Source organism: Arabidopsis thaliana, chromosome 4 (genome assembly GCF_000001735.4).
Source record: "Arabidopsis thaliana chromosome 4, partial sequence".
Classification (NCBI taxonomy): Eukaryota; Viridiplantae; Streptophyta; class Magnoliopsida; order Brassicales; family Brassicaceae; genus Arabidopsis; species Arabidopsis thaliana.
Genome location: NC_003075.7, coordinates 13,461,447 through 13,478,553, shown reverse-complemented (window position 1 = coordinate 13,478,553; position 17,107 = coordinate 13,461,447). Strand labels below are relative to the sequence as shown.

The window sequence follows — 17,107 nt, the reverse complement described above, 5'->3', positions numbered from 1 at the left end:
TAAAAGTTTAAAAAGTTTCCAAGAAGGTTTGGGATTTTAGAGGTCCTTTCTGCGACGTCGTTTCTAGTTTGCAATCAGAAGCGCGTTAAATACAGGAAAATTTCTTGAGCTGTTTTGTCTTAACAAATCAATCGGAGAAAAAGCTACGGAGCTCGAGAGAAGAGAGAATCTATGTCGAACCCAAACGAACCAGCCAGGGCTCTTCTGCCTTACCTGCAACGTGCCGATGAGCTGCAGAAGCATGAACCACTTGTTGCTTATTACTGTGAGTTTCGTTTTCTTATCTATATCTAACCTAGATGATCGCCTCCTGCGATTGTGTGTATTCATGGAATTTTGTGATTGATTAGGTCGGCTATATGCAATGGAACGAGGATTGAAGATTCCGCAGAGCGAGAGAACTAAGACCACCAATTCGATTCTCATGTCTCTCATTAATCAACTCGAAAAGGTATTACCTTTGAAGTTTTAAATTGTGAGTTTTTCTGATTTATTTCAGCTTGTTTGATTTTTTACTTGTTTAGATTTGAAAGGACCGGTTCTTAGTAATTCTCATGATGTGTTTGACTTTGATTATTATATGTTGTTACTTGTTACAAAGCTGGAGTTTTTTTATTTATGTTTGTGTTTGGTAAGGAGGCTTATATCTAAATTTAGCTTAGGTTTGTTCATGTGATTGACAGAGTTCATGAGGCAATTTCTTGATTAGTTCCAGTTTCTTATGGCGATTTCTTTTTTGTGTAACTCCAGGATAAAAAATCATTGACTCTGTCCCCAGATGACAATATGCATGTGGAGGGGTTTGCACTTAGTGTCTTTGCTAAGGCAGACAAGCAGGATCGTGCAGGAAGAGCAGACTTGTAAGAATTTTTTTTGCTCTTATGTTTGATTATATATAGAATGGCATTTTTTTTGCCCTCAAGTTTCTAATAATTTTAGGGTCACCGTCAACACTAGCTCAATGAGTCGAATTAGCATGATTCTATAGATTCATTGTCTGTCTAGTATTATTGTGTTTGCCAATACTGGAAATAGCGTGCAAGTACACATACATTTACAATGAGTATGCATGTCCGGCAGACATGTTTTTAGGTGATACCTTCCTCTACCATCGTTTAAGATAGCGGGTTAAGTAATTAGTTGGATGCATCCAAGGCTTATCTCGACCTGTTGTCTTCTACCTGTTCTGCTTTTGCGAAATACCTGTATCTCCAGCATTGATGTGTTTCTATGCATGGTTGGATACTGATATTAGTTCGATTACTGTCTGTATCCTTATTTTATAAGTGCTAACACCTGCATTCATTTGACTCAATTACATAGGCTTCCGAGTTGCGATGGATTATCCAAATTAACTTTGTTGTGCTTGTGACAGGGGCACTGCCAAAACTTTTTATGCTGCGAGCATCTTCTTTGAAATTCTGAGCCAGTTTGGTCCCGTACCTCCTGATGTAAGTTCCTACTTCTTTTTTTATTCACTTAACATCACCTTAAGAGGCAGCTGTGTTGGGAGATTGATATGTGTATATATGTAATGGCTCCCATTAACAGATAGAGCAGAAACACAAGTATGCTGCTTGGAAGGCTGCTGACATAAGGAAAGCCATTAAAGAAGGAAGGAAGCCCACTCCAGGTGATCCTGTGGATGATGATACTGATTTATCCATCCCATCAAGCGGTCCTAGTGGCTCCTATGTAAGTTTCTCTTCTTGAATATTTATGGATTGGAAATATCTTGATATTGGCTTAGCGTGTATTCTGTCCAATAATATCGAAAAGTGTTTAGGAGCGTAAATGTTTATAGAATTCGCATAGCGCTGATCAAAATCATCTAGCTAGAGACACACACATTCACACCCACCTGTGTACTTTTAGGTTTTTGTTTTCTCAATTGTCAAAACACTATGATAAAACGTCTGCATCAACTTAATCGATTCATTGTTTGTGCATGTTAATTATCTACAGGATCACAGTGCAAGTGATACCAACACAACAAGTCATCATAGAACAGAGCTTGATCCACCCCATGACTCGAATGATGACTCCAGCCACCATCAATTCCCTGAAGTGCCACAACACCCTCTACCTCCCAGGTTTTATGACAATCCGACCAACGATTATCCCGCAGATGTCCCACCTCCACCACCGTCTTCTTACCCTTCCAACGATCATCTTCCCCCTCCCACAGGACCATCAGACTCCCCTTACCCGCATCCTTACAGTCATCAACCATACCACCAAGACCCGCCAAAACACATGCCGCCACCGCAAAACTACTCATCTCATGAGCCTTCTCCAAATTCTCTCCCTAATTTCCAATCTTATCCTAGCTTTAGTGAGAGCAGCCTCCCATCCACTTCTCCCCACTACCCTTCTCACTACCAAAACCCAGAACCTTACTATTCTTCTCCGCACTCTGCACCTGCTCCTTCTTCCACAAGCTTCTCCTCTGCTCCTCCTCCTCCACCTTACTCATCAAACGGGCGTATCAATATTGCTCCCGTGCTAGATCCTGCACCGAGTTCAGCTCAGAAGTACCATTACGATAGCAGCTACCAGCCAGGGCCTGAGAAGGTTGCAGAGGCACTCAAGGCTGCTAGATTCGCTGTGGGAGCTTTGGCTTTTGATGAAGTCTCGACTGCTGTAGAACATCTCAAGAAGTCACTTGAGTTGCTAACAAATCCATCGGCCGGTGCCGGTCACTGAATTTTATATCTAATCTATGACACTTGGGGTTGATGTTAGTGCGTGTGTGTGTTCTCAACATTTGTGGGTTTGTTTATTAACTTTTCAGGCTCAGACTTCGTTTACAAAGAAAATTTGTGTGAATTATTCTTATTATCATAAAATTTTCCTTGCAACTTCGTGTACATTCATACATACATAGGCAATGGAGTTCCTCTTCAGTCTTCACGTAAAGAGCGAGTGTGGGACACGCACTCATGTAGCGGGTGGTGTTAGTACTCGAGGTTGGGCCTATATAAAAGCCCATAGAGGCCCGAATTACTGAATTTAGCAGACAAGAATAGAAAGAGTGATGAAACATGGAAGAAAACGTGTCTCTAGAGTCATGTCAAGTGTAAGACAGAGGAAGAGAGAAGAGATGTGCGTCAAAGACAAGGAAAGAGAGATGTCAATCGCTGCTTTCGTCGGCGCGTGCATGTCCGCCACGCACATCAATCAAATCGATTCTTATTATTATTACCTCATTATACTCTTTACTCTAAGACAAACACATACATTTGCACTCAGTCTAGAGACAAAGTGAGAGAGAGATGGGGTCAAAGACGGAGATGATGGAGAGAGACGCAATGGCTACGGTGGCTCCCTATGCGCCGGTCACTTACCATCGCCGTGCTCGTGTTGACTTGGATGATAGACTTCCTAAACCTTGTAAAACCTTTCTCTCGCTACTTGCATTTTTTTATCCCTAATTGATTTCAATATATTGCATGCCAAAAAATATTTGATATATGGTTGAATTTAAGAAACCCTTTTAAATATATGGAATTGCCGACCCTCAAAATTTTTAAAACATGCATATAGAATGATGTTCATGATCTTATAGAAGCTATAAATTGTAAAATGATACATATCCTGTATATGATGGTAATTAATAATGTATTACCCATGAACGTGCATGAATAATTCTATACACACATTACACATACGTGGAAATGATACAGATTTTGATCTTATATGTGTTATGCATAGATATGCCAAGAGCATTGCAAGCACCAGACAGAGAACACCCGTACGGAACTCCAGGCCATAAGAATTACGGACTTAGTGTTCTTCAACAGCATGTCTCCTTCTTCGATATCGATGATAATGGCATCATTTACCCTTGGGAGACCTACTCTGGTATGTCTATATAGTATATATAGATATTTCAACTTCAAATTTTTCGTTAGTATTATATGTACAAAAAGTTGATCCCAACCGGTGATTAGGACTGCGAATGCTTGGTTTCAATATCATTGGGTCGCTTATAATAGCCGCTGTTATCAACCTGACCCTTAGCTATGCCACTCTTCCGGTAACACCTCTCCTCCTCTGCTGACATATATCGCAAAACTTTGATTGATTCTACTCTAGACTCGGAAATTATCATATCCAAATCCGTTGTCCATTTTGTTAGTGTTCTACTTGATTATATGCAGGGGTGGTTACCTTCACCTTTCTTCCCTATATACATACACAACATACACAAGTCAAAGCATGGAAGTGATTCAAAAACATATGACAATGAAGGAAGGTGAGTGACCATATTATCTTGAAAAAAACGGTTGACTGATAGAAAATATGATGACTGATGCATATGGTATAACTTCCGTATGCTTTTCAGGTTTATGCCGGTGAATCTTGAGTTGATATTTAGCAAATATGCGAAAACCTTGCCAGACAAGTTGAGTCTTGGAGAACTATGGGAGATGACAGAAGGAAACCGTGACGCTTGGGACATTTTTGGATGGTACAATCACAGCATTAGCCTTCCTTTTTCTTACCCTTTCATTAGTTTATTGAATGCATGTGTTAAACTAAAGTATTAGTCAATGTTGTTGTAGTTATAATGTTTGGATCTACATGTATGTATTAGGATCGCAGGCAAAATAGAGTGGGGACTGTTGTACTTGCTAGCAAGGGATGAAGAAGGGTTTTTGTCAAAAGAAGCTATTAGGCGGTGTTTCGATGGAAGCTTGTTCGAGTACTGTGCCAAAATCTACGCTGGTATCAGTGAAGACAAGACAGCATACTACTAAAAGTATCCTTTATGTTAAGTAATTGATCGAGCCATTTTAAGCTAATAATCGATCAATGTGAAGCTTGTGCCTATACGGTAAATGAAGGTTCGGGTAGTAGTATGGACTTTTGGTCTAAGAGATCTATGTTTGTTTTTGTTTTTCCAGTTCTGTATGGTTATACTATAAGTTGCAGCTCTAAAGAAAAGCTTCTGTATGTTTTGTTGCCTTGGTCTCTCTTTGTACCAACCCCTTTTTCTGTTATTTCCAATTTTACACTGTTAGTTATTATTGCTAAATTTATTACTGACTTACTCTATAGTAGTGTAACGAAATATATGGTCACATTAACTCAAAGTTAACTCCACTCCATGAACATTGAAGCAGTCTGAGAATCCAGAAAGGACCTATGAATCAACGCAATCAAAAGAAAAGAAGAAAAGATTAAAACACCTTCATGAAGGAGAGTCTTAAAAGAAAAGAAGAAAAGATTAAAACACCTTCATGAAAGAGAGTCTTGAACTTTGAATAGTATACTAGTCCTTTTAGAGTCTTGAAGTTTGAATAGTATACTAGTTCTTTTGACTCTTTCTAAGGTTACATTAGCAACATCAACGATCTTGGAATTATGAAAAAACCTAGCAATGTCTCTAACATCATCTCCACTACATTCATCAACCGCAACCACACAAAACCCACCGCGTCGCACCGTCCTCTCCATCTCCTCCACGAACCGCCACGGAAACAGAGCTTCAGCTAGATGTGCAGTAAAGACAAAATCAAAGACACGGTCGAAAAACGGAAGGTTATGAGGATCAGCTCTTTTCACAAGAGGAATCGAATCAACCAATTCAACTGCGGTAACGTCGGATAATCCGATCTGAGAAAGAGCCATCGGAGCATGGCCTGCTCCGTCGGAAAGACAGAGAGCTTTGGTGTGATTTTGAATGAATCCGAGATCGCGAAATCGGAGGAAGTAGGTAGAGAAGGAGGATAGACGCGATTTCCAAGCTCCAGAGAACCAGATTCGAGCGTTCTTCTTTGGGAGAGGAAGATGCTGACGAGGCGATGAATCGCATGTAGATCTCAGAAAATGCGTATGAGGTTTCGATGGAGCTTCTGGTGAAATACAAGTTTTGGCGTCTGGAGAATCATAATCACCATTAACACTGTTCCGATGCTTAAGAACACGACTGAAACTCTGTTCAGCATCTTCTCAACGTTTCTCTCCATCGTCGCCGATCAAAACTCCGATCGAAATGCCGTTATCTTCTCTTCTCGCCGTGGAGAAATTACGAAAATGGCCGCTTTGATATATGTGGGCCGGGCCTTATAAAGTTATATTCTGGGCCCATTATGTGAACTTAACACATTCTGGACGAATATGTAATTTCAGAAAAGAAGTGAGGCGATTTTGAAAATAATCTAAACCATAAGGAGGGAAAGAAAAACCTTGGGGGGAAAAAACATTCCTGCGGAGAGGAGCTAATTCTCTCTCCTTGGGAAGAAGACGACGAGCTTAATACATTCGACAGTGGAGAATATCAGATTCTTTTTGGCGAGGGTTGGTTGATTCCTTCTTATTCATCAGATTAAGGATCGTTTCCGGTGGCTGAAGAGTAATAGAAGGAGGAAGAAGAGGAGAGGAGAGGTAAAAATGTCAGACCTAGATCGGCAAATAGGGCAGCTTAAGCGATGCGAACCATTGAGCGAATCGGAGGTGAAGGCTCTTTGCCTCAAAGCCATGGAAATTCTTGTTGAAGAGAGTAATGTTCAGAGAGTTGATGCCCCTGTCACTGTAAGTTCTTACTTTACCTTACTTCTCGATCTGGGTTTCGGAATTATGAGCTTATTAATCAATAAATCTGAAGAAAATAGGCGCGGAGATTTTGTGTCTTTATAATTTGGATTCGTAATGTTGTATCAAATGGTATATCATTCCTAGGATCCAGTGAAAGACTTGTTTTTGTTTCTTGCTATTGTTACAAGTCAAAAGATTTCACGGGCAGTGAAGTTACAGGGTTAAGAAGTGAGAGTAGATACCATTGATGTTTCTTATGATTTGCAAGAATTGCTAATACTTGTCTTTCTTTTTCCATTGGGATAGTTATGTGGTGACATCCATGGGCAGTTCTATGATATGATGGAGCTTTTCAAAGTTGGGGGTGATTGTCCTAAGACCAACTATTTGTTTATGGGAGATTTTGTTGATCGTGGATATTATTCGGTTGAGACATTTCTACTTCTACTCGCACTCAAGGTAACTCTCTGGACTGTGTTTTACTTTGTTGTGGTTTCCTTGTTTTGCACAATCTCTTCTGCTAAATTGGTTCTTGGAATCGCTTAAGTAGATTGCTTTGATATTCTTAGGTTAGATATCCAGACCGCATAACTCTCATCAGAGGAAACCATGAAAGCAGGCAAATCACACAGGTGAATGCAGTCTCATTTGAAAATTTTGCTTTTGTGTATGTATATATTCAGACTATTCATAAAGTCTGCTTTTAGTAGGTTTATGGATTTTATGATGAGTGTTTGCGTAAATATGGCTCTTCAAATGTCTGGAGATACTGCACCGACATTTTTGACTACATGAGGTATTCAAAGCAGCATTCACTTTCTTTATATTCAGTTTTTGACTTGTCTTTGGAATATTCCGACTCTTTAATCTGTCTTTTCTTATAGTCTTTCAGCTGTTGTGGAGAACAAGATATTCTGTGTTCATGGTGGTCTTTCTCCAGCTATTATGACTCTTGATCAGGTTGATATAAGAGCTCTCTCTACTGATAATTACAAGTTTCCAACTAGAATTAGTTAACTGACGGAACCATACCTTTATGGCAGATTAGGACAATTGACCGGAAGCAAGAAGTACCACATGATGGTGCCATGTGTGATCTCCTATGGTCTGATCCTGAAGATATTGTTGATGGCTGGGGATTGAGCCCTCGTGGTGCCGGATTCCTTTTTGGTGGCAGTGTTGTCACGTCTTTTAACCACTCAAACAACATAGACTACATAGCCCGTGCCCATCAACTAGTTATGGAGGGTTACAAATGGATGTTTGATAGCCAGATTGTGACAGTGTGGTCAGCCCCAAATTACTGTTACAGGTAAATAAGATTCTCAGAGCCGTCTGTTTCAGTCTATCTATCCTCATTTCTTGTAGCTTGATTTTTACTCCTATTTCACTTATGCTCCAGATGCGGTAATGTGGCTTCAATTCTAGAGCTTGACGAGAATCTAAATAAAGAATTCCGTGTGTTTGATGCAGCCCAGCAGGTATGACCCTTTTAGTAATATGTTACTTCCCGTTCTGATCTCGTTGAGCAGATAAGTAGACTGACATATTTTCTATATGCAGGACTCGAGAGGGCCTCCCGCCAAAAAGCCGGCCCCTGATTACTTCCTATAATGGGCAAAACTTCGAAAACCTTATTCCCAAAGTCGAACTAGCGTCAATATTCAACTCCGTTGAAGAGGAAGAGAATTACTATTCGTTCAGTGTTTAGGTTGCAGTGCAGAAGAATATACAATAGAGTTGTTTCAGGCGAGCTCTACCTAGGCCACAAAGACTGATCGAACTGGGGTTGTCTAAAAAAGATATTGTTGTTGTTGTTTCCGGTTTTGGTGTAACTGTAGTCAAAAGAGTGTTTGTGTATTGGTAGTTAAAGAGTGATTTTGTCCTGATTCAAGTTTGTACTTTCTTAGGAGATAAGACCTCAAACAGTTTTGGAGCTCACAGTTATATCAATAGAATTCACAGGGAAGCATTAGGACAATTTGACAGCCATGTCAGATCGAACTGGTTCTGATAGAAACTTGCCATGAACAAAAAGAAAATCCTAAAATTCCTTCCTTGGTAGGAGATGAAGATGGGAAATGGCGAATATTCTGCCAAATGTTTTTATTTCATCAACAATACACTCACTCTCTGGTAGAGTCTTTGAGTATATGAAAACTGTTCAAGAATTGAATGAGAGACAGAATATGTTTGAGTAAAGAGGGGGATAGTTTCGTTGTTCCACACCACGATAAGAATTACAAAGGGGAAAACAAATATGTTTGAAGAAGATACAGAAAGAGCAGCGGGGCTCTTACTCAAATTTGTGCATTGGTTTCCTAGTTTGAGTAGAATGGTTTCTACTCCACCTCGCTTAAGATAGGGACAATGAGAGGGTTCATCTGCGCAATGTATACAATTGCCCACCTGCCAATGCGAAGAAACAAAAACGATGTAATGATATGTAAGACAATGAATGAATTGCATATAAGGAAAGGATTTGCACAGCGTTTAGTAGAAGACCAATAATGTTCATGTTGTAGAAACTTTCTCTTAACATGAATACTAATTCATTGACTAGAGATAAGTTCCACAGATAAATGAGAAGTGTCAAGATATTACGTTATCCTATCAACAACAAAAATGGAAGTAGTAAAGGCTAGAAGGATCTATATCTTGATAGTTTGATGGTTAATGTTGATCAGCAACAATCAAACAAGAGAGGGTTGGATAAACAAATAACGGGCTGGATACAAATTCCCATGGTTGTGAATGCAAAGCAGTGGCTAGCAAGTAGAGGAAACATAGTGCATGAAACATAAACTTACATCATCCAACAGCAGACAGTTGCGGTGATGACCAATGTAAGATGTAACCTGTTTCATAGAAACAAGACAAACAAGTACATAAGAAGTCAATGATAAAAAAAGGGAAAAAGATCAACACTTTTTCCAGCACAAGAGTTAGAACTGTGACGGTACTAGTTGCTTACATTGAAAAAAACCCATCACAGGAAGGAACAAATTCAAAAACAAATTAGCAAAAGTCAATGAGCAAATATAAAGTCATCAACCAATAATAGTTTCTAAGCTCAGAGAGATAAATAATGATCTCAATTGATACCGAAGAACACTTTATTAACTTTGACGAAGCAATGGATCAAAGACAGCAAAAAGATGACTAAATCAAAGGGAGAAGAAGCAAAAAGGAATGAAAATTGACATACAGATTGGTGGAGGGGCCTTTGTTGAAGCAGATTCTAGTGCATATCGAAGCAATGATGCCTACGACAGCGAATATCAGGGATGTTACAACAAAAGCCATGTCTGATCCCAATGAGAGAGATATCCTGCGACGAGAATTACAAAAATCAAAAGCGATCTCACAGAGGTTTCGATTGAAAATAGACAAGATGTTGTGCAGAGATCTCACAGATTGGAATTGAAGTTCCTCGAGGAAGAGGATGATGGAGGATCGTCGTGTCAAGGCCCCAGATTTTCTCAGGGGTAATTTTGCCTTTGTATATATATATTTTTCTTTTTTTGTTAAAACCTTGTTTATACCAATTTTTACATTTGTGACCAAAATAACATTTTTGATTTTCTGCTAAAGAAACAAAATTTGGAAAACTTATTGATTTGTGTAAGTCATTTTTGCGCCAGATTATTCTTTTTTTTTTGCTCTATCCTTCCAGTTGGAATAAATCTTAATTGGCCTTTGGTGTTTTGTATTTACAATTGACTTTTTTTTTATGGTTTAAAATAGTAAAGATTATGGTTTCATTTTTTATAAAACAGACTAAATTTGAATTCAAGCAAACAATGAACAATTGTATATACGAAAAAAAAAGAAGACATGATCTCAAATAAAGATACAAACAAAAAGAATTTATCTACTTGGAAGAAAAAAAATGTAGCCTGCTTTGCTCTGTTTTATAGAGAAACTCTCATCAGCTGCTGCAGTGCAATGCATATTAGAATGTGAAGTGAGGTTCTACGTCCATTGCCCACGCAAATTTCTCCAGAAGTGACTTGTTGAATATCTACATTAACGAACCAGCCATTACAAAAAAAAAACTTTATTAGAGGACTCTCTTTGTTTCATGGTAGATCAATATTCAAGTTTTGTATATAATTAACTACCTTTTCAATGGGTGCTTCATGACGTTTGCACCATGCGACCGTGATCCTAGGATCCATGTAGTTGATCTTAGAGGTGCCCAACGCCACGGTTTTCAAGTCCTCTTTTGTCTGCATGTCTCGTTCCATCTTCTCTATCTTCATCGTCTGTTGAGCTATCTATCTCTTGTTTGCCTTGACTGTTGTGGATCATCGTCGTCTGATCCATGGTTGTTTGCGTAGTGTCTGTTTTCAAAATAAGATGTACACTTTTTCCTCCTCCTAACTTTTTAAGTACTAAACAAATTTTCACAATTTTACTTTACTTTTCTCGATGTGATTGAGTGTTTGTAACATTGTTATTATTTTTGGTAATTTTAGTTGATGAAACAAAAAAACAAAAGATTACAGAGAAGTCACTATTATAACAGCTACTTTGCTATAGCAAGAGATGTATATCAGTATATATGTGATCTCGCTCTCTCTATTCGATGGATGCTTCCTCTGAGACCGTGGTGATTTCAGAAACCGCATCACCAACGGCCAAGCTCGTGACTTCACCGCTCAATGAGGAGACTTCCTCCTCTTCTGTGACAGATGGGGCAGGGGACGAGGCTGTGCTGGTGCACGTCGTTGTGGTGCTCTGAGTTGACGACGAATCTGAACTCTCCCGTGAATGTCTCTGAAGACTCCAGTACATTATACTTGCCGTTAAAATTAGGATCATCTTCTGATTCACCTGTCACAACATACCAAAACACATCTCATCTGAGCAATTGCTATTTCGGATGATGATACATTATAGTCTCTCAGTTCTTACCTCCACGATATCTTCAGGTAACAAGAAAACCGAACAACCGAGCTTTCTTGCGACACTAACTATGTATGTAGCATTCAACCTCTTCTCATCATCTGTACGTTTCAATAACCATATAATAATCAAATAAGCTTTGATTCAGGTAAACGGAGTAAGTAACTATACCTTAGTAAAAAGAGTAGTGAAAACCTGTTTCACCCTTGGTGACAAGATTCCAGTTCACAACTCTTGGTTCAACCGCCCATAGAAGGTTGAGGAAGAATAACCCACTCGATAGACTCTTGTCCTGGAGAATTTTAATTTGATTCACTAGAAGGTGATAGGTGGACATACTTTATATAATACTATTGTGGTAAGTGTTTGAAGTAGTTGTAAAGAAAGGAACCTTGAAACTCTCGATTTGCAATTTTCGTCCCATTGTTCTTACTTTCCTGTTGGCCCAGCTGAGGATATCTGCATCAGTCATCTCTTTACCTAGTGTCCGAGATCTGAGACTCTTGAGAAGTTGGAGCATATGGAATCTCATCAACTGCCATAAGAGACCTGAGATACACAACCATATAAATCTCCAGTTTGTAAGGCAAGGCGATCATGTTTTTGTATCAAGCTAAGAGAAACATGAGCTCTCGGGTAATGATTACCAAGAATGAGCTTCTTATTCCCTTGAACTATGTCATTTCCAGCTACATTTACAAGTGAGAATTTTAGCTGTTTCCCGATCTTTATGACTTGATTGCAGTTCTCTACTTTTCTAAACGGCATCTTAATCGGTGGTTTGGAAGCATGCTTCCAGTTGACTGAACTGGGAGAGACCTTGTCAAGAACCTCAAGAAGAATCCATCTGCATAAAATAGTAAATGGAACAAACAAAAGGCATCAGGACCAAAGAGCGTTTTCAGTATTTTCCAAATGCAACGTCATCAACTGCAGGAAAATTTTCTACTAATTGCTTGATTTACTATAAGCTCAAAATAAAGATTACCCATTTCTAACATCTTCAAATACATTATTGACATAACTGTCAATCCCGAGGCTGTTGATCCATAGCCGGTAGCATCGTTCATCTCTACAAGTCTCTACGTCTTCGGTCATCATCTCCGCAAATGCATACTTACCATCCTTGTTTAGACCATTCCTGCAAGAGGTACAGACAGGCAGAGTAAAATTGAGAGCGTAGAAAACAAAACAATAAAAAAACTTAAGTGGAAAAATATTCAGGTAAAGGGATTTCAGGTAAGAAGCTATGAGTCATTGATAATAGTACGAAAAGTTGAAAACCATTTCCCCGTTCTTTTTTCCATAACATTCAAGAGTCTGTTCTTTGAGTAAACCATCACCAGCCTAATCAAACAGGACAAGCCATCATCTAGGAGCTTTTTGGGAGATGAAAGTGCATCACGATACAAACCTTTCATGGAAGATTTGTGCCACAAAGGCAAGATTCAAAGTTGAAGATCCTTCAACGATCTCCTCTGCAGTCAAGTATCGCTTGCAGTTCATTCTCTCTGCATGACTGAGAACCAATTCAGCTCTTTCAAGAGGATCCTTTGCATCTAGTGTAGCCGGGTCACAGTGTTCAGGTGCGAGAACATTGAGCAGAAAGGCATACGCTTGTGCATCCTGCAGATTTACCAGCAACACGCTTTATCATAGAAAAAACTTGATGAGGACAAACTCCATCCATAACATTACCAAAACCTTGAGTAAGAATAAAATTTCTGTTTCTTTTATGACTTCTATAGTTCATATTGTTTCTCTTATCCAAGAATTGATATAGCTTCTACATGTTGTAAGGAACAGTAGAACGTAAGTACAATACAATCTTGAATTGAGAACCGCCTAACTAAAGATCTGGATAAGCAAAGGAGAAAGGTTTCCTCCAAGTTGTAGTTTGAGAAGCCAAATACCTTCAAATCTGCGGAAAAGTTTGAGACGGTTTTCTTGTAACCCCCTTTCTTAAGATGGAAGTTCATCCATTTCAGTAAGACTTTCTCAGGGGGTAATCTCAGCAACTCCTCGACATCCTGCAACAGAGAGAAACTTGTTATATTATTGTACAAGAGCAATTAAATGGCTGAAAATGTGATTGGTATAGCTCACTTACATCGCTGTCCTCAAGCAACTCAACAAGCTGAGGCGTCTTCTTTAAATTGAGATCAGCAAGTACTTGAATCTGCAGTTTCCAACATTATTTGGTTAACACAAAAAAAATAAAACTAAGATATACAGAGCGGACAAGTGGATGTGTGCGGACCTTTATGAGTTGTGAAATCAATCCGAGCACCAGGTGAGGCTGCAAAACATCATAAAAGCTCACTGGTCAGAACGGTGCACATAATTACACTTATTGATGTGTGTTGAAATATTTTCAAACGTACACTGAATACTAAGCAGAGAAAACATACCCGTCCTTCGGCCAGGTCTTGTGTGCCAATATTAACAACAGAGCATCCAACAGCTTTAGCAGAGTTGAGACAAAGCGTGTGATTCTCATTTCTCTCCCACGGATTAAGTACCCTCTTAGTGTTGATCGCTCGTTCATCAATTGTCCCGGGAACAGCTACATTTATAAGCTTACTACGCCGGAAATAAAGGGAGAGAAACACGTGAAAGGCAGAAATCAGATGCATTCTGTGTAGAGATGGACTCTAGTGCACCTTACCATAGAAGGACACCATCTTTCACAAGTTCATACAATTGATTAGAATGAGGGTCAAGAGGAAGGAACTGCTTCAAAAAGGGGTCATCCCCTAGATATCTATTGATGTGCTGAACAAAAGGACCCTTCTCCGACTGATATATAGTGTGAAGAAGTGTCGTTGTACAAGCTTTCAGAAACGAGGATGAGTTCTTATGATGACCACCAGATTTCTCAGCTGCTTTACTTAGTAAGTTGAGATATATCTGCACATAAGGATCAATCCAAAACTACATTATATACATATCACATTCATACTCAGTCCAATCCTCGATTCCCCAATGAAACGTAGAACCTCCATATACCTTGAGAAACTCTTCAAAACTCACATCAGTGCTTGTATCAGAACCCAATTCCCCTAGCATACCCTTGATTTCGTCTTCCTTAAATGTTGCACTAAGTGCCTTCAGCTTTGCAAATAGAGGAGGGAGATCTTCAATAGTGACCTTTCCATTCTGATTCTTCACCGACACATACTACACCACAAATCAAACAAGATTACATACAAGAGATGTATATATAAAGGACTAACAGTGAAAAAGAAGAAACCTTGGAATTGAGAGTCCGAAGTTCGACTTGAGTGAACTGGCTCTGTAGCCATGGATCAGAAACGACAACACCCACGTACCCAGACATCTCTCACTGTCTTACCATTCACGGGGAAAGTTTCAATCTTTCCCCTCAAAATCACGCCAAAACCCAGAATCTCCTAAACCCTTGACGACGAATATAGAAAGCCTCTGTTCAATTATCTTTGACAAATGACTACAGATGCAAGCTAAAGCTTCAGGGCATCAAAAATCAGATAATTTGACGATTTTAATCTGTGGCCGAGAAAAAAAAGAAGCAAAATATCACCGATTTGAAGATTTGTCCTTAATATAGCAAGAGATGGATTCATCTCACAACAAGACAAAACTGAGGTAACCGACCAAATCAGGAAAGATAAGAACTTTAACACGCAAACTATTATTTCTAACACTAATCTCGAAACATCGAAGCTAATTCCAATGTACAGAAAAATCCGCAAGCCTCTAACCTCGGGTGAAGGAAAATTCGGCGTTGAACACTACACAACATGTGGAATGACCAAGACGGAAGAACTTAACCGCAATGTACAAAGTCACGTGAATCAATCAATACCAATGAGACGAAGAAAATGATGCAAGGAGAGAGAGATAGAGAGACGAATTATCTGCTTCGTGTGAGCAATTTAAGAAAGCCGTGTACAGAGAAACGTAGAAGGAGGGAAACAAAAAAACAGAGTAAATGTTTCGTGCGGGGAAATTAGGCTCAGTGGCATTGAATGCTTAATTGAGAGGGATCAACATCTCAATATCACGCGCGCGAGTGTAAGCATAGGTTTACGAAACTCGCTTTTTGATGGATACACGTGGATGTGCAGTGTGTCCACGTAGACGAAGGACGCTGACCTCATGGCGTAACGACTTGTCTACGTGTCACTTCCCTTGACATGTCAAAATTTTAGCCGTATGCGTTTAATAACATTATATTGGATCATGTTCAATTCATCTATGCAAACATTTTTTTAGCCGTATGAGTTTCCGTATGCGTGAACGGTGAACCAGATTGTGACAAGATTTGCGGAACCTTAGAACTAAAAGGATGCATTTGGGTCTACCTAAGCAAAAGACTGAGTTTGTGGGTTAAGCGGCATTATTACGTTTCGTTCCTTTTCCTTCGATTAGAAAAATATTAATGTAACTCGTGTTTCGTGAAACGAGTCTTTTGAGGGTCAACGTACTAAGTTGCTTCTAACCCAAAGAACAAACAGTTGTAGTATTAGTATAGTGTAATTGTGTCCTTGTATGTAGTTAGCACATGTGATTCTAAAAAACTTGTGACAAGAAGTACCTAAATATGTTGTTGATTCAAGCCAAATAAAGCGTCTTTTGAGCTTTGTTTTTCATAGATGACAATTTGATCTAAAATGCTTAGAGAGTTAGAGGGAACCTTTTGCCTACGTGTTTTAGAACAAAGAACATAAGTGTGGAGCCCTTGTTCACATTTTCTTAGTTTAAATATTGAAGATCTTATTCTGTTCTCAAGCTCTCATATCTGTGGTAACTTTCGGCCCATTGTCGATCGAGAAAATAAATAAAAAAACTATACAAAATATGGAAGAAGGAAATGTCAGTAACATGTTGCAAATGATCATACTCTTTAATAACTTTTTCTTTTGAGCAAACACTCACTCTATAATATCTATAAGTGTAAATGATGACAAAAAAGGGTCTATAAAGTATAAAAAATTTCCTTCACATGCACATGCCCAACTTCAAGTTTTGTGTATGATGTTTCTTTAACTTTTTATTAGTGGTTATTTCCCAACTTGTGTTTGTTTGGAAGCAATTATTTCAAAATTATATAAATTCTTAACTGAATGTTTGTCGCTAATGTTATAAAAAAGGTAGTATAAAATATGAAATTAGTCTCGTTTGCTTGGTTGTAAACTACATCTATGTTTATTCATGTGTATATTATATAATGTACATCTAGCTAACAGACAATAGTCATGAGTCTATATGTATATAGGAGAGTCGAGCCTTTATAATGAAAGAAATAGATATCTACGTTCTTTTACATTTGACAAGAATCACCAGATATACATAAATCGGAAATAAATTAATTAGTGTTAAAAGGCAACTATATAGTATTAAAATGCTCATTATTTTTAGTACGTAGTTGGAAAAATGTATGTGTTCCAGTTTACTTGATTTCATTTTTTCATCGTTATCGTTAGGACAAAATCTTGTCTCCAAATCTTGTTTTATTTTTTCCCACAAAATACCAAAAAATATCGTTTAGTTTTAAAGTTAAATCTTGTTTAAACCGCGCGATCATGTGTATCGTGACAATATATAGTTATATACTAGTATATGTTTTGTAAGGTTCCAATAATTTAGGGTGGCAAGAATTGAATTTTAA

The 17,107-nt window shown here is 38.6% G+C and overlaps 7 protein-coding genes across 14 annotated transcripts; 3 read left to right on the top strand and 4 right to left on the bottom strand.

Moving 5' to 3' along the window:
* The first annotated feature begins 30 nt into the window (after window positions 1–30).
* Window positions 31–2,937, top strand: EXT-like (hydroxyproline-rich glycoprotein family protein). Its single transcript, NM_118809.5, has 6 exons — window positions 31–265; window positions 351–451; window positions 751–860; window positions 1,376–1,451; window positions 1,552–1,695; window positions 1,966–2,937. Exons 1-6 carry the CDS (start codon window positions 172–174, stop codon window positions 2,704–2,706), a joined length of 1,266 nt encoding a protein of 421 aa, NP_194405.1. The 5' UTR covers window positions 31–171; the 3' UTR covers window positions 2,707–2,937.
* Window positions 2,938–3,182: 245 nt separating this feature from the next.
* Window positions 3,183–5,038, top strand: ATS1 (peroxygenase 1). The gene is made up of 6 exons (NM_118808.5): window positions 3,183–3,393; window positions 3,715–3,864; window positions 3,954–4,039; window positions 4,164–4,258; window positions 4,349–4,474; window positions 4,601–5,038. The coding sequence occupies exons 1-6, from the start codon at window positions 3,276–3,278 to the stop codon at window positions 4,761–4,763; spliced, it is 738 nt and encodes a 245-aa protein (NP_194404.1). The 5' UTR covers window positions 3,183–3,275; the 3' UTR covers window positions 4,764–5,038.
* A 206-nt stretch (window positions 5,039–5,244) lies between these two features.
* AT4G26730 (S-adenosyl-L-methionine-dependent methyltransferases superfamily protein) lies at window positions 5,245–5,975 on the bottom strand (the record flags this gene model as incomplete). Its single annotated transcript, NM_118807.1, has 2 exons — window positions 5,245–5,799; window positions 5,904–5,975. 2 exons carry the CDS (start codon window positions 5,973–5,975, stop codon window positions 5,245–5,247), a joined length of 627 nt encoding a protein of 208 aa, NP_194403.1.
* A 92-nt stretch (window positions 5,976–6,067) lies between these two features.
* Window positions 6,068–8,524, top strand: PPX1 (protein phosphatase X 1). Its single transcript, NM_118806.6, has 8 exons — window positions 6,068–6,540; window positions 6,850–7,002; window positions 7,113–7,175; window positions 7,254–7,339; window positions 7,428–7,503; window positions 7,587–7,855; window positions 7,946–8,024; window positions 8,107–8,524. Exons 1-8 carry the CDS (start codon window positions 6,400–6,402, stop codon window positions 8,155–8,157), a joined length of 918 nt encoding a protein of 305 aa, NP_194402.1. The 5' UTR covers window positions 6,068–6,399; the 3' UTR covers window positions 8,158–8,524.
* Window positions 8,524–10,131, bottom strand: AT4G26710 (ATPase, V0 complex, subunit E). 2 transcript variants are annotated; one of them, NM_118805.3, is made up of 4 exons: window positions 9,958–10,131; window positions 9,752–9,874; window positions 9,354–9,401; window positions 8,533–8,952 (listed from the first exon to the last, which is right to left on the bottom strand). In NM_118805.3, the coding sequence occupies exons 2-4, from the start codon at window positions 9,847–9,849 to the stop codon at window positions 8,886–8,888; spliced, it is 213 nt and encodes a 70-aa protein (NP_194401.1). In that variant the 5' UTR covers window positions 9,850–9,874; window positions 9,958–10,131; the 3' UTR covers window positions 8,533–8,885. The 2 variants fall into 2 exon arrangements, with proteins under 2 accessions (NP_974623.1, NP_194401.1); NM_202894.2 differs by having other exon boundaries at window positions 8,524–8,952; window positions 9,752–9,979.
* A 149-nt stretch (window positions 10,132–10,280) lies between these two features.
* AT4G26701 (DNA binding / DNA topoisomerase type I) lies at window positions 10,281–10,929 on the bottom strand. The gene is made up of 2 exons (NM_001125591.1): window positions 10,668–10,929; window positions 10,281–10,567 (listed from the first exon to the last, which is right to left on the bottom strand). Exons 1-2 carry the CDS (start codon window positions 10,806–10,808, stop codon window positions 10,499–10,501), a joined length of 210 nt encoding a protein of 69 aa, NP_001119063.1. The 5' UTR covers window positions 10,809–10,929; the 3' UTR covers window positions 10,281–10,498.
* Window positions 10,930–10,949: 20 nt separating this feature from the next.
* FIM1 (fimbrin 1) lies at window positions 10,950–15,457 on the bottom strand. Of its 7 annotated transcripts, none has more exons than NM_001341828.1 (15): window positions 15,198–15,429; window positions 14,708–14,982; window positions 14,464–14,634; window positions 14,123–14,364; window positions 13,866–14,037; window positions 13,715–13,753; window positions 13,565–13,633; window positions 13,368–13,484; window positions 12,869–13,080; window positions 12,443–12,595; window positions 12,102–12,301; window positions 11,846–12,003; window positions 11,626–11,746; window positions 11,464–11,555; window positions 10,950–11,382 (listed from the first exon to the last, which is right to left on the bottom strand). In NM_001341828.1, the coding sequence occupies exons 2-13, from the start codon at window positions 14,792–14,794 to the stop codon at window positions 11,627–11,629; spliced, it is 1,740 nt and encodes a 579-aa protein (NP_001328752.1). In that variant the 5' UTR covers window positions 14,795–14,982; window positions 15,198–15,429; the 3' UTR covers window positions 10,950–11,382; window positions 11,464–11,555; window position 11,626. The 7 variants fall into 7 exon arrangements, with proteins under 7 accessions (NP_001328752.1, NP_001328755.1, NP_001328754.1 ...); NM_001341826.1 differs by having other exon boundaries at window positions 10,953–11,382; window positions 11,650–11,746; window positions 15,198–15,457; NM_001036649.1 differs by having other exon boundaries at window positions 10,953–11,382; window positions 11,650–11,746; window positions 14,708–14,874; window positions 15,198–15,438.
* Window positions 15,458–17,107: the final 1,650 nt, after the last annotated feature.

Coding starts and splice junctions, on each gene's coding strand:
- EXT-like (NM_118809.5), top strand. CDS start 172: ATGTCGAACCCAAACGAACCAGCCAGGGCTCTTCTGCCTTACCTGCAA. Junction 266..350: donor ACCACTTGTTGCTTATTACT/GTGAGTTTCGTT, acceptor GTGATTGATTAG/GTCGGCTATATGCAATGGAA. Junction 1,452..1,551: donor TTGGTCCCGTACCTCCTGAT/GTAAGTTCCTAC, acceptor TCCCATTAACAG/ATAGAGCAGAAACACAAGTA.
- PPX1 (NM_118806.6), top strand. CDS start 6,400: ATGTCAGACCTAGATCGGCAAATAGGGCAGCTTAAGCGATGCGAACCA. Junction 6,541..6,849: donor GAGTTGATGCCCCTGTCACT/GTAAGTTCTTAC, acceptor CCATTGGGATAG/TTATGTGGTGACATCCATGG. Junction 8,025..8,106: donor TGTTTGATGCAGCCCAGCAG/GTATGACCCTTT, acceptor TTCTATATGCAG/GACTCGAGAGGGCCTCCCGC.
- ATS1 (NM_118808.5), top strand. CDS start 3,276: ATGGGGTCAAAGACGGAGATGATGGAGAGAGACGCAATGGCTACGGTG. Junction 3,394..3,714: donor TGATAGACTTCCTAAACCTT/GTAAAACCTTTC, acceptor TGTTATGCATAG/ATATGCCAAGAGCATTGCAA. Junction 3,865..3,953: donor CCCTTGGGAGACCTACTCTG/GTATGTCTATAT, acceptor ACCGGTGATTAG/GACTGCGAATGCTTGGTTTC.
- AT4G26701 (NM_001125591.1), bottom strand. CDS start 10,808: ATGAAGATAGAGAAGATGGAACGAGACATGCAGACAAAAGAGGACTTG. Junction 10,568..10,667: donor ATGAAGCACCCATTGAAAAG/GTAGTTAATTAT, acceptor TCGTTAATGTAG/ATATTCAACAAGTCACTTCT.
- AT4G26710 (NM_118805.3), bottom strand. CDS start 9,849: ATGGCTTTTGTTGTAACATCCCTGATATTCGCTGTCGTAGGCATCATT. Junction 9,402..9,751: donor AAAGGCCCCTCCACCAATCT/GTATGTCAATTT, acceptor TCTATGAAACAG/GTTACATCTTACATTGGTCA. Junction 8,953..9,353: donor ACTGTCTGCTGTTGGATGAT/GTAAGTTTATGT, acceptor TCGCATTGGCAG/GTGGGCAATTGTATACATTG.
- FIM1 (NM_001341826.1), bottom strand. CDS start 14,794: ATGTCTGGGTACGTGGGTGTTGTCGTTTCTGATCCATGGCTACAGAGC. Junction 13,634..13,714: donor TGATTTCACAACTCATAAAG/GTCCGCACACAT, acceptor TGGAAACTGCAG/ATTCAAGTACTTGCTGATCT. Junction 11,556..11,649: donor TGTCACCAAGGGTGAAACAG/GTTTTCACTACT, acceptor TGAAACGTACAG/ATGATGAGAAGAGGTTGAAT.